Genomic DNA, 18,223 nt, shown 5'->3' with positions numbered 1-18,223 from the left:
CGCCATCGATAAACTGGGGAGGAGGTGGGGGTTTAGAGGCAGGGACCAACATACTCTCCTTTACAGGTTTGACCCGGGAAACATGGAAAGTGGGATGAACCCTCATAGTACGAGGGAGTTGAAGCCGGACAACCACGGGGTTGATCACTTTGGACACTGGGAATGGACCGATGAAACGTGGAGCCAACTTCCGGGACTCCACTGGAAGAGATAAGTCTCGTGTGGAGAGCCATACCTTCTGTCCAGGTGAGTAGGTCGGTGCAGGGGTTCTTCTGCGGTCAGCAGCTCTCTTGTAGCGGGCAGACGAACGGAGTAGCATCTGTCTGGGCCCCATCCAAATCTTCCGGCAGTGGCGAATGAGGGCATGAGCCAAAGGAACATTAGACGCTTCCAATGCAGGGAACATAGGAGGTTGATAACCATAAGCGCACTGAAATGGCGAAAGGCCTGAGGACAAGCAAGGGAGAGTATTGTGAGCATACTCTACCCAGATGAGGTGTTTACTCCAGGTGGAGGGGTTCTGGGCCACCAGGCAGCGAAGTCCAGTCTCCAGCTCCTGATTAACACGTTCCGACTGTCCATTAGATTGTGAATGGTAGCCGGACGACAGGCTAACATTGGCTCCCAGCAGAGAGCAGAACTCCTTCCAGAACTTAGACACAAACTGTGGGTCCCGGTCCGACACTACATCCTTAGGAAACCCATGAAGACGGAAAACATGAAATAACATAACCTCTGCCGTTCCCTTGGCGGAGGGCAATTTAGGCAGAGGAATAAAGTGAGCCATCTTAGAAAATCTGTCTACCACAGTTAGGACTGTAGTGTTACCTTCAGACGGGGGCAGTCCCGTGACAAAATCCAGAGAGATGTCGGAGCAGGGGCGCAGAGGAACTGGAAGAGGGCACAGATGACCAGAAGGAGCCCGTCTGGAGGACTTACTGCAGGCACATACGACACAGGCCGCCACATATTCCTTGACGTCCTGTAGCATAGAAGGCCACCAGAAGCGTTGTTTTATGATAAACATTGTTCTTTGAGCTCCAGGATGGCAGGAAATCCGAGCTGTATGTGCCCAATGAATGACCCGAGAGCGGAGAGGTACTGGAACAAACAAACGATTAGGGGGGCAACCAGATGGTGTCTGTATGCCAACAATAGCGTCTTTTACCTTCCTCTCAACTGCCCAGGTAACAGCTCCCACAAAGCAGGAAGTCGGAAGAATAGAGGTGGGTGTCTTAGGGACAGAGTCAGAGTCAAACTGTCTAGAAAGGGCGTCTGGTTTAATGTTCTTTGAGCCAGAGACGGTAGGATAGAACAAAATTAAAGTGAGTAAAAAAGAGAGCCCACCTGGCTTGCCTGGAGTTGAGACGTTTGGCGGTCTTGATGTATTCCAGGTTTTTGTGATCCGTCCAAACTAGAAACGGTTGCTCTGCCCCCTCCAGCCAGTGTCTCCACTCCTCCAGTGCTACCTTAACAGCTAGCAGTTCACGATTGCTCACATTGTAGTTTGTCTCAGCTGCAAAGAGCTTCCTGGAGAGGAAATTTCTAATAAATCTCCTAAAGAGGTTAGCAGAGCCTAGGAATCTCTGAACTAACTTACGGCTGTTGGGTGTTGGCCAATCAGCAACTGCACTGACCTTAGACGGGTCCATTTGAATGCCAGCAGGTGAAACAACAAAACCTAGAAAGGACACGGTGGTGACGTGAAACTCACATTTCTCTGCCTTTACGAAGAGGTGGCTCTGAAGCATCTGCTTCAGGACTTGACAAACATGTTGAATGTGAGTATTCTCATCAGGAGAGAAGATCAGAATATCATCAAGATACACAAACACAAAGATGATCCAATGATGTGTGTCTCAGGGAAGTCCTTAGCATATAGTTTTTCTTCAAGAAGTCCACAGAACCCTTTTTTCTAAAAACACCTACTGTAGTCTGTAATGCGTATTGCATAACAATGAAAATTCAAGACACTGGAGAGGGCTGTTCCCGCCTCCTTATCGGCACCTCCAGTCTCGATCATCATCTTTCATCTGCAGCAACAAAAACAATCTGAACGCCACAAAGCTGAGCTGACTGGAGGGAGGTGCCTTCATGACATCACAAAGGGCAGTAGCCCCTCCCCCAGGTGGGTGACACTCCCACAGCTAGGTGTTTGTTCTGCCCTCTGAGTCTGCCTTCTCACCGTAAACAATAGGACATGGAGCCAGAAAGCAGTGAGTACACCCGAGCCCTTCCAGAGAGGGGGCGTGGTCAGACACAGCTCATTTACATATTTAAAGCTACAGACACAGAAACAGCCTGTTCTGAGCAGGGCTGAAATATAGGGGTTTATAGACATGATCAAACACAGGATCAGAGTGGATTTACAACAACACACTTCACACACATGTTGAAGAGGAGCTCTGACACTGATTTAAACCGGTTGATAAAGAGGAGAATATGTCACCTTTAAAAACTTTTCAGAGAATCTTATACAGAATTACGATTATACATGGAACTACATAAATAACCCCGTATTGGTCAACAGCTTTTAAACCAGAGGAATTTTTTTTTTAACTTTTTCTTCTTAAATGTGGAGCAGCTTTTACCCGAGGCTTCTCTGAAAATGAGGAAACTAAGTTGAATCTTTCAGCGTTGCTCCTACACGCCTTATTGTGAATAACTCTGATCCTTCATCCAATCAAAACTGATGAGTCATCAAAACATTCCCCCCCGTACAGTGTGTGTGGATGGAGACATGAGCTAATCACACCTATTTGTTTTTTTGAAGCAGGCTGTAAACATGTTCATGTCTGCTGTAAAAACAGGCTTTTTGAATGGGTGTGTATGTGACTTCCTGTGCTGCTGCAGCCAGCCTCTAGTGGACACTCCAGGTACTGCAGGAGGTTGCATTTCTGCATCTGCTTCATTTTTCTGCTGTAGAACTTCAGCTTTTAAATAACCTGATTTTTTTATAGGATCCTGAATGATTCAAACATTTAAACAAATCAAAGTCTAAACTTGTAATCTCTGGATTAAAACAAAGTTTACATGTTACAAAGAAAGGACAAGTCAACAGGAGTCCATTAACACACAATCATCTGTTTATTGATCCCAGTTTGATTTTCATTCCATGTTTTCCTCTTTTAATCACCAACATGTTTCCCTGTGCTTATATAACACATCACACACTCACACAAACACAACTAAAAGACATTTAAACACCCAGGCAGCAAAGATGATCAGAGTATAAGAGCAGGACAACATTTCAAGCATTTGGACTATAAGAGCAAAAAGACTAACTCGTCAACATTTAAAGATTATAATATGTACAAGTTTTACTCTAAAACATCAACACTCATCACCATGTTATATATATATATATATATATATATATATATATGAACTCAGACAATTATCAGAGACACAGAAATCCTTATATAGTTGTAGTGGTCTTTGTCTTTTGTCCAAAGATTTTTTCTGATCACCAGAGTCTATTTATTTTATTTTGTTAACTATTAATCCCCTGAGTGAAATTCAGCTTCACACTTTATATTATTTAGAGACGTGCTTTACACATACACACACACACACACACACACACCTGAATCACACACAGAGTTTAAACACAGAATTGAATCTGCTGTCCCTGAAATGACTTCTGTCTATTTCAGTTTACACAACTCAGCAGAGGATCCATCATAAAACCCGAGTCCAGCATGTAGAGGCTGAGTGAATGTGGTCTGGACTCTGTGGAGGAGAGTCATGGTTTCAGAGATGCTGTAGAAGGACAGAATACCTGCTCTGTGATCCAGGTACACTCCTACTCTGGAGGACCGAGGACCTGAGACAGGAGTCTTGACTTTGTTGTACCAAAAGTCATAACTGTTGTTGTAACAAAATAACCTCCAAGATTTGTCATTATATCCAAACACACACTCATCCCCTGTTCTGCTGATATTCTTGCATGTGACTGCTACATAAACTCTTCCTCTCCAGTCGACCTCCCAGTAACAACGTCCAGTCAGACTCTCTTTACTCAGGACCTGAAAACAATCAGTGAATCTGTCTGGGTGACTAGAATAAGACTGGGTCTGACCTGTATATGTTGCTTTTCTGTTCCCATCAGATAATAACAGCTGTGTGTGTGCTGTGTTTAGATCCAGTGTGATGTCACATGAATATTGTAAGAACTCAGCTCTGGTCTTGGGCTCTGGTTCTGGTCTTGGTTCTGACAGTAAAACATCCACTTCAGTCAGTGTCTGTGAGATGTTTGTCCATTTGTCTGTCAGGACGTCCTGTAGTTTATCTCTGACTTCTGACACAGCTGCTGTCACGTCCTCAAAGTACCTCAGAGGACGGATCTTGATGCTGGATGAGTGTGTAGATTCACTGAGTGCTGACACTGAGGGGTAGTCCTGTAGAAACTGGATGTGGTCCTGTGTGTGTGACAGCTTCTCCATCTCAGCGTCTTTCCTCTTCAGCTCAGTGATCTCCTGCTCCAGCTTCTCCTGACGCTCTCTGACTCGACTCACTTCAGTTTGCTGCTGGGATCTGACCTGCTGCGTCACATCAGAGCGTCTTTTCTTCATGAGACGGATCAGCTCAGTGAACATCTTCTCACTGTTCCTCACTGTTTTATCAGCAGAGCCATTGATAGCCTCCACCTCCTGTTGGAGCAGCTTCACATCTTTCTCTCCGTCCTGGATTCTCTGCTGGGTGTTTAGTCGACTCACCTCGAGCTCTCTCTGCTTCTCGCTCCTTTCTACTGCAGCTGAGACTGTGTCGTGACCTTTGTGTTCGTCCATAGAGCAGAGGTGACAGATAGACTGCTGATCAGTACGACAGAACATCTTCATCACCTCATCATGACGAGAGCACACGTTCTCCTGGAGCTTCTTGGATGGCTCCACCAGCTTGTGTTTCTTAAAGACAGGTACTTCAAAATGAGGCTGGAGGTGATTCTCACAGTAAGAGGCCAGACACTGCAGACAGGACTTACAGGCTTTCAGTTTCCTCCCGGTGCAGACATCACAGGCCACGTCTTCAGATCCAGCATAGCAGTGATCTGCAGGAGCAGCTTGGAGTCCAGTCTTCTTCAGCTTCTCCAAAAAATCTGCCAACATGGTGCTTTTCTTCAGGACAGGCCTCTCTCTGAACTTCTTTCTGCACTGAGGACAGCTGTAGATTTTCTTGTCCTCCTCTTTATCCCAGTGGCCTTTAATACAGTTCATGCAGTAGCTGTGTCCACAGCTAAGAGTCCCCGGATCCTTCAGGAGATCCAGACAGATGGAACAAGAGAAGGATTCCCGGTCCAGCTGAACTCCTTTCTGCGCCATTTCTCCTCTCTGTAACAACGACTGTGTGAGATTCACTTAAAGTTTCACCTCTGATCTACAAAGCATGTCTGTGCATGTGACTGTGCAGCTCTTATTGGTTACACCCAACTCTAAACTGTAGATCTGAAGGGGAGGGAACCAGGAAATGTGAGGACAGAGTGCAGCAGGATGTGTGTGAGAGCAGGAAGAAGAGGGAGGGCTGATCAAACAACGATTCATTACAGGAAGAGCTGAGCTGATTGACAGGTGGGCGCCGTGTAACGGTTTGTCAGGAGGCTTAAAACCCGCCTCAGCTCTCAGCCTGTCGTTAGCTTGACTCAAAGTTAGCTGAGATAGCATTTCCAGCACGGAGACCGCCGCCGACGGGACTCCAGCGCCCCCTGCAGGAACACACAGGTGACATCACCCAAAAATATTTACAGTCTATGGTCTCAATATATTTGAACTCTTGCCTCTCCACAGCATCTGGACAACTGACACACTTTAACCATCGCGTGTCTTTATTTAGCACTTTAATACAAAATGATATGTACAGCCTCGGAGATATATTTTACAAGATGATCCAAGCTAAGAGCAATTCAAATGTTTTCTTTAATGACAAAAATGATGGAGTTTAAAGTAATGGCCCCAGACAACTAAAGATGCTTTTTGGGGGGGGGAGTGAAACAAGAAGATTGAAGCCAAACTCCAGTATGTTACATATATGAGGCCTGCAGGCTGTGAGCTTAGCTTAGCTTAAAAAAAAGAGTTAAGAGCTGGCCTGGGTTTTGTCAACAAGATAAAATGCTTTAATTAAATTCAGTTTTGGGGCTTTTCCCACCAAAGTGAACCTGGGGCTAGTTCTGTGCTGGTAATAAAATAACCTCCTAATATATGCAATTATTTCTTTAAAGGATTTCTGTTTAAGATGAAAAGGTAAAAAGTAGAAGAGTATATTTTATTGTTTCTTACTTTGACTTTACATTTCTGTAACTGATGATGAAGGAGAGAATAATAATGTTTCAAAGGAACAGAAAATCGAGGTACGTTTAAAGTCATTTTCTAAACTTACGAGCATTCAGTAGCATGATCTGATCAATGTGATTGCTTGATTATTCTTTAAAAATTTGATTTAGAGTGGAACCTGGATTAAAGGGAGGGGGGGGGGCACCAAGCCCATGCAAAAGTTCCAATGATGTGTGTCTCAGGGAATTCCTTAACATATAGTTTTTCTTCAAAAAGTCCACAGAACCCTTTTTTCTAAAAACACCTCCTGTAATCTGTAATGCGTATTGCATAACAGTGCAAATTCAAGACACTGGAGAGGACTGTTCCCGCCTCCTTATCGGCACCTCCAGTCTCGATCATCATCATTCATCTGCAGCAACAAAAACAATGTGTACGCCACAAAGCTGAGCTGAATGGAGGGAGGTGCCTTCATGACATCACAAAGGGCAGTAGCCCCTCCCCCAGGTGGGTGACACTCCCACAGCTAGGTGTTTGTTCTACCCTCGGAGTCTGCCTTCTCACCGTAAACAATAGGACATGGAGACAGAAAGCAGCGAGTACACCCGAGCCCTTCCAGAGAGGGGGCGTGGTCAGACACAGCTCATTTACATATTTAAAGCAACAGACACAGAAACAGCCTGTTCTGAGCAGGGCTGAAATAGAGGGGTTTATAGACATGATCAAATACAGGATCAGAGTGGATTTACAACAACACACTTCACACATGTTGAAGAGGAGCTCTGACACTTATGTAAAGTGGTTGATGAAGAGGAGAATATGTCACCTTTAAAAACCTTTCAGAGAATCTCATACGGAATTACGATTATACATGGAACTGCATAAATAACCTCGTATTGGTCAACAGCTTTTAAACCAGAGGAATTTTTTAAAAACTTTTTCTTCGTAAATGTGGAGCAGCTTTTAACCGAGGCCTCTCTGAAAACGAAGAAACTAAGTTGAATCTTTCAGCTTTGCTTCTCTTCCTGTAATGAATCGTAGTTTGATCAGCCCTCCCTCTTCTTCCTGCTCTCACACACAGCCTGCTGCACCCTGTCCTCATATTACCTGGTTCCCTCCACTTCAGATCTACAGTTTATAGTTGGGTGTAACCAACAAGAGCTGCACAGTCACATGCACAGTCACATGCCTAGTGGATAACAGGTGAAACTTGTTCCAGTTATGAGGAAGTGAATCTCACACAGTCGTTGTTACAGAGAGGAGAAATGGCGCAGAAAGGAGTTCAGCTGGACCGGGAATCCTTCTCTTGTTCCATCTGTCTGGATCTCCTGAAGGATCCGAGGACTCTTAGCTGTGGACACAGCTACTGCATGAATTGTATTAAAGGACACTGGGATGCAGAGGATTATAAGGCAGTCTATACCTGTCCTCAGTGCAGCGAGGACTTCACACCAAGGCCTGTCCTGAAGAAAAACACCATGTTGGCAGATTTAGTGGAGGAGCTGAAGAAGACTGGACTCCAAGCTGCTCCTGCAGATCACTGCTATGCTGGATCTGAAGACGTGGCCTGTGATGTCTGCACCGGGAGGAAACTGAAAGCCTGTAAGTCCTGTCTGGTATGTTTGATCTCATTTTGTGAGAATCACCTCCAGCCTCATTATGATTCACCTGCCTATGCAAAACACAAGCTGGTGGAGCCCTCAAAGAAGCTCCAGGAGAACGTGTGCTCTCGTCATGATGAGGTGATGAAGATGTTCTGTCGCACTGATCAGCAGTCTATCTGTTATCTCTGCTCTGTGGACCAACACAAAGGTCACGACACAGTCTCAGCTGCAGCAGAAAGGAGCGAGAAGCAGAGAGAGCTCGAGGTGAGTCGACTAAACACCCAGCAGAGAATCCAGGATGGAGAGAAAGATGTGAAGCTGCTCCAACAGCAGGTGGAGGCTATCAATGGCTCTGCTGATAAAACAGTGAGGAACAGTGAGAAGATGTTCACTGAGCTGATCCGTCTCATGGAGAAAAGACTGTCTGATGTGACGCAGCAGGTCAGATCCCAGCAGCAAACTGAAGTGAGTCGAGTCAGAGAGCGTCAGGAGAAGCTGGAGCAGGAGATCACTGAGCTGAAGAGGAAAGACGCTGAGATGGAGAAGCTGTCACACACACAGGACCACATCCAGTTTCTACAGGACTACCCCTCAGTGTCAGCACTCAGTGAATCTACACACTCATCCAGCATCAAGATCCGTCCTCTGAGGTACTTTGAGGACGTGACAGCAGCTGTGTCAGAAGTCAGAGATAAACTACAGGACGTCCTGACAGACAAATGGACAAACATCTCACAGACACTGACTGAAGTGGATGTTTTACTGTCAGGACCAGAACCAGAACCAGAGCCGAAGACCAGAGCTGAGTTCTTAAAATATTCATGTGACATCACACTGGATCCAAACACAGCACACACACTGCTGTTATTATCTGATGGGAACAGAAAAGCAATATTAACAGGTCAGATCCAGTCTTATTCTAGTCACCCAGACAGATTCACTGATTGTCTTCAGGTCCTGAGTAAAGAGAGTCTGACTGGACGTTGTTACTGGGAGGTGGAGAAGAGAGGAAGAGTTAATGTAGCAGTCACATACAAGAATAACAGCAGAGCAGGGGATGAGTGTACGTTTGGATTTAATGACAAATCTTGGATGTTATTTTGTTCCAACAACAGTTATTACTTTTATCACAACAGTGTCGAGACTCCTGTCTCAGGTCCTCAGTCCTCCAGAGTAGGAGTGTACCTGGATCACAGAGCAGGTATTCTGTCCTTCTACAGCATCTCTGAAACCATGACTCTCCTCCACAGAGTCCAGACCACATTCACTCAGCCTCTACGTACTGGACTCGGGTTTGGTTATGCTTTTGGAGACTCTGCGGAGTTGTGTAAACTGAAATAGACAGAAGTCATTTCAGGGACAGCAGATTTGATTCTGTGTTTAAACTATGTGTGTGATTGAGGTGTTTTGTGTGTGTGTGTGTGTGTGTGTGTGTGTGTGTGTGTGTGTGTGTGTGTGTGTGTGTGTGTGTGTGTGTGTGTGTGTGTGTGTGTGTGTGTGTGTGGCACATCTCTAAATAATGTAAAGTGTGAAGCTGAATTTCACTCAGGGGATTAATAGAGTTAATAAAATAAAATAAATAGACTCTGGTGATCAGAAAAAAATCTGTGGACAAAAGACAAAGACCACGACAACTATATAAGGATTTCTCTGTCTCTGATAATTGTCTGAGTTTATATATATATATATATATATATATATATATATATATATATACATAAATAACATGGTGATGAGTGTTATTGTTTTAGAGTAAAACTTGTATAATCTTTAAATGTTAAAGAGTTAGTTTTTTTGCTCTCATAGTCCAAATGTTTGAAACGTTGTCCTGCTCTTATATTCTGATCATCTTTGCTGCCTGGGTGTTTAAATGTATTTTAGTTGTGTGTGTGTGAGTGTGTGATGTGTTATATAACCACAGTGAAACATGTTTGTGATAAAAACAGGAAAACATGGAATGAAAATCAAACTGGGATCAGTCAATAAACAGATGATTGTGTGTTAATGGACTCCTGTTGACTTGTCCTTTCTTTGTAACATGTAAACTTTGTTTTAATCCGGAGATTACAAGTTTAGACTTTGATTTGTTTAAATGTTTGACTCATTCAGGATCCTATAAAAAATCAGGATATTTAAAAACTGAAGTTCTACTGCAGAAAAATGAAGCCGATGCAGAAATGTAACATCCTGCAGTACCTGGAGTGTCCACTAGAGGCTGGCTGCAGTACCTGGAGTGTCCACTAGAGGCTGGCTGCAGCAGCACAGGAAGTCACATACACACCCATTCAAACAGCCTGTTTTTACAGCAGACATGAACATGTTTACAGCCTGCTTCAAAAAACCAAATAGGTGTGATTAGCTCATGTCTCCATGAACACACACTGTACGGGGGGAACGTTTTGATGACTCATCAGTTTTGATTGGATGAAGAATCAAAGTTATTCACAATAAGGCGTGTAGCTGAGCTGATTGACAGGTGGGCGCCGTGTAACGGTTTGTCAGGAGGCTTAAAACCCGCCTCAGCTCTCAGCCTGTCGTTAGCTTGACTCAAAGTTAGCCTGAGACAGCATTTCCAGCACGGAGACCGCCGCTGACGGGACTCCAGCGCCCCCTGCAGGAACACACGGGGACTCCAGCGCCCCCTGCAGGAACACACAGGTGAGATCACGCAAAAATATTTACAGTCTATGGTCTCAATATATTTGAACTCTTGCCTCTCCACAGCATCTGGACAACTGACACACTTAAACCATCGCATGTCTTTATTTAGCACTTTAATACAAAATGATATGTACAGCCTCACAGATATATTTTACAAGATGATCCAAGCTAAGAGCAATTCAAATGTTTTCGTTAATGCCAAAAATGATGGAGTTTAAAGTAATGGCCCCAGACAAGTAAAGATGCTTTAGGGGGGGAGAGAGTAAAACAAGAATATTGAAGCCAAACTCCAGTATGTTACATATATGAGGCCTGCAGACTGTTAGCTTAGCTTAGCTTATCTTAGCTTAAAAAACGAGTTAAGAGCTGGCCTGGGTTTTGTCAACAAGATAAAATGTTTAAATTAAATTCAGTTTTGGAGCTTTTCCCACCAAAGTGAACCTGGGGCTAGTTCTGTGCTGGTAATAAAGTAACCTCCTAATATATGCAATTATTTCTTTAAAGGATTTCTGTTTAAGATGAAAAGGTAAAAAGTCGAAGAGTATATTTTATTGTTTCCTACTTTGATTATACATTTCTGTAACTGAGGAGGAAGGAGAGAATGATAATGTTTCTCAGGAACAGAAAATCCAGTTACATTTAAAGTCATTTTCTAAACTTACGAGCATTCAGCAGCATGATCTGATCAATGTGATTTCTTGATTATTCTTTAAAAATTTGATTTGGAGTGGAACCTGGATTAAAGGGAGGGGGGGGGGACACCAAGCCCATGCAAAAGTTCCAATGATGTGTGTCTCAGGGAATTCCTTAGCATATACTTTTTCTTCAAAAAGTCCACAGAACCCTTTTTTCTAAAAACACCTCCTGTAATCTGTAATGCGTATTGCATAACAGTGCAAATTCAAGACACTGGAGAGGGCTGTTCCAGCCTCCTTATCGGCACCTCCAGTGTCGATCATCATCTTTCATCTGCAGCAACAAAAACAATCCGAACGCCACAAAGCTGAGCTGACTGGAGGGAGGTGCCTTCATGACATCACAAAGGGCAGTAGCCCCTCCCCCAGGTGGGTGACACTCCCACAGCTAGGTGTTTGTTCTGCCCTCTGAGTCTGCCTTCTCACCGTAAACAATAGGACATGGAGCCAGAAAGCAGCGAGTACACCCGAGCCCTTCCAGAGAGGGGGCGTGGTCAGACACCACTCATTTACATATTTAAAGCTACAGACACAGAAACAGCCTGTTCTGAGCAGGGCTGAAATAGAGGGGTTTATAGACATGATCAAATACAGGATCAGAGTGGATTTACAACAACACACTTCACACACATGATGAAGAGGAGCTCTGACACTGATTTAAAGTGGTTGATGAAGAGGAGAATATGTGACCTTTAAAAACCTTTCAGAGAATCTCATACAGAATTATGATTATAAATGGAACTGCATAAATAACCTTGTATTGGTCAACAGCTTTTAAACCAGAGGAATTTTTTATTAAACATTTTTTTCTTAAATGTGGAGCAGCTTTTAACCGAGGCTTCTCTGAAAATGAGGAAAGTAAGTTGAATCTTTCAGCTTTGCTCCTCTTCCTGTAATGAATCGTAGTTTGATCAGCCCTCCCTCTTCTTGCTGCTCTCACACACAGCCTGCTGCACTCTGTCCTCATTTCCTGGTTCCCTCCCCTTCATATCTACAGTTTAGAGTTGGGTGTAACCAACAAGAGCTGCACAGTCACATGCACAGTCACATGCTTAGTGGATAACAGGTGAAACTTGTTCCAGTTATTAGGAAGTGAATCTCACACAGTCGTTGTTACAGAGAGGAGAAATGGCGCAGAAAGGAGTTCAGCTGGACCGGGAATCCTTCTCTTGTTCCATCTGTCTGGATCTCCTGAAGGATCCGAGGACTCTTAGCTGTGGACACAGCTACTGCATGAACTGTATTAAAGGCCACTGGGATGCAGAGGAGGACAAGAAAATCTACAGCTGTCCTCAGTGCAGAAAGAAGTTCAGAAAGAAGCCTGTCCTGAAGAAAAGCACCATGTTGGCAGATTTAGTGGAGAAGCTGAAGAAGACTGGACTCCAAGCTGCTCCTGCAGATCACTGCTATGCTGGATCTGAAGACGTGGCCTGTGATGTCTGCACCGGGAGGAAACTGAAAGCCTGTAAGTCCTGTCTGCAGTGTCTGGCCTCTTACTGTCAGAATCACCTCCAGCCTCATTTTGAACTACCTGTCTTTAAGAAACACAAGCTGGTGGAGCCCTCCAAGAAGCTCCAGGAGAACGTGTGCTCTCGTCATGATGAGGTGATGAAGATGTTCTGTCGTACTGATCAGCAGTCTATCTGTTATCTCTGCTCTGTGGACGAACACAAAGGTCACGACACAGTCTTAGCTGCAGCAGAAAGGAGCGAGAAGCAGAGAGAGCTCGAGGTGAGTCGACTAAACACCCAGCAGAGAATCCAGGACGGAGAGAAAGATGTGAAGCTGCTCCAACAGGAGGTGGAGGCTATCAATGGCTCTGCTGATAAAACAGTGAGGAACAGTGAGAAGATGTTCACTGAGCTGATCCGTCTCATGGAGAAAAGACGCTCTGATGTGACGCAGCAGGTCAGATCCCAGCAGCAAACTGAAGTGAGTCGAGTCAGAGAGCGTCTGGAGAAGCTGGAGCAGGAGATCACTGAGCTGAAGAGGAAAGACGCTGAGATGGAGAAGCTGTCACACACACAGGACCACATCCAGTTTCTACAGGACTACCCCTCAGTGTCAGCACTCAGTGAATCTACACACTCATCCAGCATCAAGATCCGTCCTCTGAGGTACTTTGAGGACGTGACAGCAGCTGTGTCAGAAGTCAGAGATAAACTACAGGACGTCCTGACACAGAAATGGACAAACCTCTCACAGACACTGACTGAAGTGGATGTTTTACTATCAGGACCAGAACCAGAACCAGAGCCCAAGACCAGAGCTGAGTTCTTCAAATATTCATGTGACATCACACTGGATCTAAACACAGCACACACACATCTGTTATTATCTGATGGGAACAGAAAAGTAGCATATACAGGTCAGACCCAGTCTTATTCAAGTCACCCAGACAGATTCACTAGATGGTATCAGGTCCTGAGTAAAGAGAGTCTGACTGGACGTTGTTACTGGGAGGTGGAGAGGAGAGGATTAGTTGATGTAGCAGTCACATACAAGAATATCAGCAGAATCGGGAGTGATTGTTTATTTGGATTTAATGACAAATCTTGGATGTTACTTTGTCACAACAACAGTTATAACTTTTATCACAACAAAGTCCAGACTCCTGTCTCAGGTCCTCAGTCCTCCAGAGTAGGAGTGTACCTGGATCACAGAGCAGGTATTCTGTCCTTCTACAGCATCTCTGAAACCATGACTCTCCTCCACAGAGTCCAGACCACATTCACTCAGCCTCTACATGCTGGATTCAGGTTTTATTGTTATGGAGACTCTGCTGAGTTGTGTAAACTGAAATAGACAGAACTCATTTCAGGGACAGCAGATTTAATTCTGTGTTTAAACTATGTGTGTGATTCAGGTGTTTGTGTGTGTGTGTGTGTGTCTGTGTGTGTGTGTGTGTGTGTGTGTGGCACGTCTCTAAATAATATAAAATGTGAAGCTGAATTTCACTCAGGGGATTAATAGTTAATAAAATAAAATAAATAGACTCTGGTGATCAGAAAAAAATCTGTGGACAAAAGACAAAGACCACGACAACTATATAAGGATTTCTGTGTCTCTGATAATTGTCTGAGTTTATATATATATATATATATATATATATATATATATATATATATATATATGTATATATATATATATATATATGTATATATATATATATATATATATATGTATATATATATATATATATATATATATATATATATATATATAACATGGTGATGAGTGTTGATGTTTTAGAGTAAAACTTGTACATATTATAATCTTTAAATGTTTAAATGCTTTTATTGTTCTTATAGTCCAAATGTTTGAAACGTTGTCCTGCTCTTATACTCTGATCATCTTTGCTGCCTGGGTGTTTAAATGTCTTTTAGTTGTGTTTGTGTGAGTGTGTGATGTGTTATATAACCACAGTGAAACATGTTGGTGATTAAAACAGGAAAACATGGAATGAAAATCAAACTGGGATCAGTCAATAAACAGATGATTGTGTGTTAATGGACTCCTGTTGACTTGTCCTTTCTTTGTAACATGTAAACTTTGTTTTAATCCGGAGATTACAAGTTTAGACTTTGATTTGTTTAAATGTTTGACTCATTCAGGATCCTATAAAAAATCAGGATATGTAAAAGCTGAAGTTCGACAGCAGAAAAATGAAGCAGATGCAGAAATGTAACATCCTGCCGTACCTGGAGTGTCCACTAGAGGCTGGCTGCAGTACCGGGAGTGTCCACTAGAGGCTGGCTGCAGCAGCACAGGAAGTCACATACACACCCATTCAAAAAGCCTGTTTTTACAGCAGACATGAACATGTTTACAGCCTGCTTCAAAAAACCAAATAGGTGTGATTAGTTCATGTCTCCATCCACACACACTGTACGGGGGGAATGTTTTGATGACTCAGCAGTTTTGATTGGATGAAGGATCAGAGTTATTCACAATAAGGCGTGTAGTTGAGCTGATTGACAGGTGGGCGCCGTGTAACGGTTTGTCAGGAGGCTTAAAACCCGCCTCAGCTCTCAGCCTGTCGTTAGCTTGACTCAAAGTTAGCCTGAGACAGCATTTCCAGCACGGAGAGCGCCGCCGACGGGACTCCAGCGCCCCCTGCAGGAACACACAGGTGACATCACGCAAAAATATTTACAGTCTATGGTCTCAATATATTTGAACTCTTGCCTCTCCACAGCATCTGGACAACTGACACACTTTAACCATCGCATGTCTTTATTTCGCACTTTAATACAAAATGATATGTACAGCCTCGGAGATATATTTTACAAGATGATCCAAGCTAAGAGCAATTCAAATGTTTTCTTTAATGCCAAAAATGATGGAGTTTAAAGTAATGGCCCCAGACAACTAAAGATGCTTTAGGGGGGGAGAGAGTGAAACAAGAAGATTGAAGCCAAATTCCAGTATGTTACATATATGAGGCCTGCAGACTGTTACATATTTAAAGCTACAGACAAAGAAACAGCCTGTTCTGAGCAGGGCTGAAATAGAGGGGTTTATAGACATGATCAAATACAGGATCAGAGTGGATTTACAACAACACACTTCACACACATGTTGAAGAGGAGCGAGGACACTGATTTAAACCGGTTGATGAAGAGGAGAATATGTGACCTTTAAAAACCTTTCAGAGAATCTCATACGGAATTATGATTATACATGGAACTGAATAAACAACCCCGTATTGGTCAACAGCTTTTAAACCAGAGAAAAAAAAAGGAACTTTTTCTTCTTAAATGTGGAGCAGCTTTTAACCGAGGCTTCTCTGAAAATGAGGAATCTAATTTGAATCTTTCAGCGTTGCTCCTCTTCCTGTAATGAGTCATTGTTTGATCAGCCCTCCCTCTTCTTCCTACTCTCACACACAGCCTGCTGCACTCTGTCCTCATATTTCCTGGTTCCCTCCCCTTCAGATCTACAGTTTAGAGTTGGGTGTAACCAACAAGAGCTGCACAGTCACATGCTTAGTGGATAACAGGTTAAACTTGTTCCAGTTATGAGGAAGTGAATCTCACACAGTCGTTGTTACAGAGAGCAGAAATGGCGCAGAAAGGAGTTCAGCTGGACCGGGAATCCTTCTCTTGTTCCATCTGTCTGGATCTCCTGAAGGATCCGAGGACTCTTAGCTGTGGACACAGCTACTGCATGAACTGTATTAAAGGCCACTGGGATGCAGAGGAGGACAAGCAAATCTACAGCTGTCCTCAGTGCAGAGAGGAATTCATACCGAGGCCTGTCCTGAAGAAAAACACCATGTTGGCAGATTTAGTGGAGAAGCTGAAGAAGACTGGACTCCAAGCTGCTCCTGCAGATCACTGCTATGCTGGATCTGAAGACGTGGCCTGTGATGTCTGCACCGGGAGGAAACTGAAAGCCTGTAAGTCCTGTCTGCAGTGTCTGAATAAACAACCCCGTATTGGTCAACAGCTTTTACTGTCAGAATCACCTCCAGCCTCATTATGAAGCAGCTCCATTAAAGAAACACAAGCTGGTGGAGCCGTCCAAGAAGCTCCAGGAGAACGTCTGCTCTCGTCATGATGAGGTGATGAAGATGTTCTGTCGTACTGATCAGCAGTCTATCTGTTATCTCTGCTCTGTGGACCAACACAAAGGTCACGACACAGTCTCAGCTGAAGCAGAAAGGAGCGAGAAGCAGACAGAGCTCGAGGTGAGTCGACTAAACACGCAGCAGAGAATCCAGGACGGAGAGAAAGATGTGAAGCTGCTCCAACAGGAGGTGGAGGCTATCAATGGCTCTGCTGATAAAACAGTGAGGAACAGTGAGAAGATGTTCACTGAGCTGATCCGTCTCATGGAGAAAAGACTCTCTGATGTGACGCAGCAGGTCAGATCCCAGCAGCAAACTGAAGTGAGTCGAGTCAGAGAGCGTCAGGAGAAGCTGGAGCAGGAGATCACTGAGCTGAAGAGGAAAGACGCTGAGATGGAGAAGCTGTCACACACACAGGACCACATCCAGTTTCTACAGGACTACCCCTCAGTGTCAGCACTCAGTGAATCTACACACTCATCCAGCATCAAGATCCATCCTCTGAGGTACTTTGAGGACGTGACAGCAGCTGTGTCAGAAGTCAGAGATAAACTACAGGACGTCCTGACAGACAAATGGACAAACGTCTCACAGACACTGACTGAAGTGGATATTTTACTGTCAGGACCAGAACCACAACCAGAACAAGAGCCCAAGACCAGAGCTAAGTTCTTAAAATATTCATGTGACATCACACTGGATCCAAACACAGCAAACACACTGCTGTTATTATCTGATGGGAACAGAAAAGTAACATTAACAGGTCAGACCCAGTCTTATTCTAGTCACCCAGACAGATTCACTGGATGTTGGTTTCAGGTCCTGAGTAAAGAGAGTCTGACTGGACGTTGTTACTGGGAGGTGGAGAGGAGAGGAGGAGTTTATGTAGCAGTCACATACAAGAATATCAGCAGAACAGGGAGAGAGTGTCAATTTGGATTTAATGACAAATCTTGGATGTTGTTTTGTTACAACAACAGTTATAACTTTTATCACAACAAAGTCCACACTCCTCTCTCAGGTCCTCAGTCCTCCAGAGTAGGAGTGTACCTGGATCACAGAGCAGGTATTCTGTCCTTCTACAGCATCTCTAAAACCATGACTCTCCTCCACAGAGTCCAGACCACATTCACTCAGCCTCTACATGTTGGACTCAGGTTTGGTTATGCTTTGGGAGACTCAGCTGAGTTGTGTAAACTGAAATAGACAGAAGTCATTTCAGGGACAGCAGATTTAATTCTGTGTTTAAACTATGTGTGTGATTCAGGTGTGTGTGTGTGTGTGTGTGTGTGTGTGTGTGTGTGTGTGTGTGTGTGTGTGTGGCACATCTCTAAATAATACAAAGTGTGAAGCTGAATTTCACTCAGGGGATTAACAGAGTTAATAAAATAAAATAAATAGACTTTGGTGATCAGAAAAAATATG

General features: G+C 43.8%; 3 protein-coding genes across 3 annotated transcripts; 2 read left to right on the top strand and 1 right to left on the bottom strand.

Annotated features, from left to right (window-relative positions):
* Window positions 1-3,647: 3,647 nt before the first annotated feature.
* On the bottom strand, window positions 3,648-5,321 carry LOC306838793 (tripartite motif-containing protein 16-like; the record flags this gene model as incomplete). The annotated part of the gene is made up of 1 exon (XM_079367164.1): window positions 3,648-5,321. The coding sequence occupies one exon, from the start codon at window positions 5,319-5,321 to the stop codon at window positions 3,648-3,650; it is 1,674 nt and encodes a 557-aa protein (XP_079223290.1).
* Window positions 5,322-7,498: 2,177 nt separating this feature from the next.
* On the top strand, window positions 7,499-9,211 carry LOC306828177 (tripartite motif-containing protein 16-like; the record flags this gene model as incomplete). The annotated part of the gene is made up of 1 exon (XM_079350467.1): window positions 7,499-9,211. The coding sequence occupies exon 1, from the start codon at window positions 7,532-7,534 to the stop codon at window positions 9,209-9,211; it is 1,680 nt and encodes a 559-aa protein (XP_079206593.1). The 5' UTR covers window positions 7,499-7,531.
* Window positions 9,212-12,354: 3,143 nt separating this feature from the next.
* Window positions 12,355-18,114, top strand: LOC306833191 (uncharacterized protein; the record flags this gene model as incomplete). The annotated part of the gene is given in 3 exon segments (XM_079358302.1): window positions 12,355-14,012; window positions 16,245-16,650; window positions 16,652-18,114. Coding segments are annotated over 3 exon segments (3,417 nt in total). The 3' UTR covers window positions 18,005-18,114.
* Window positions 18,115-18,223: the final 109 nt, after the last annotated feature.

Source organism: Symphodus melops (genome assembly GCF_947650265.1).
Source record: "Symphodus melops genome assembly, chromosome: 1".
NCBI classification, from domain to species: Eukaryota; Metazoa; Chordata; class Actinopteri; order Labriformes; family Labridae; genus Symphodus; species Symphodus melops.
The sequence above is the reverse complement of the archived record's forward strand: the minus strand, read 5'-3'. Positions and strand labels throughout refer to the sequence as shown.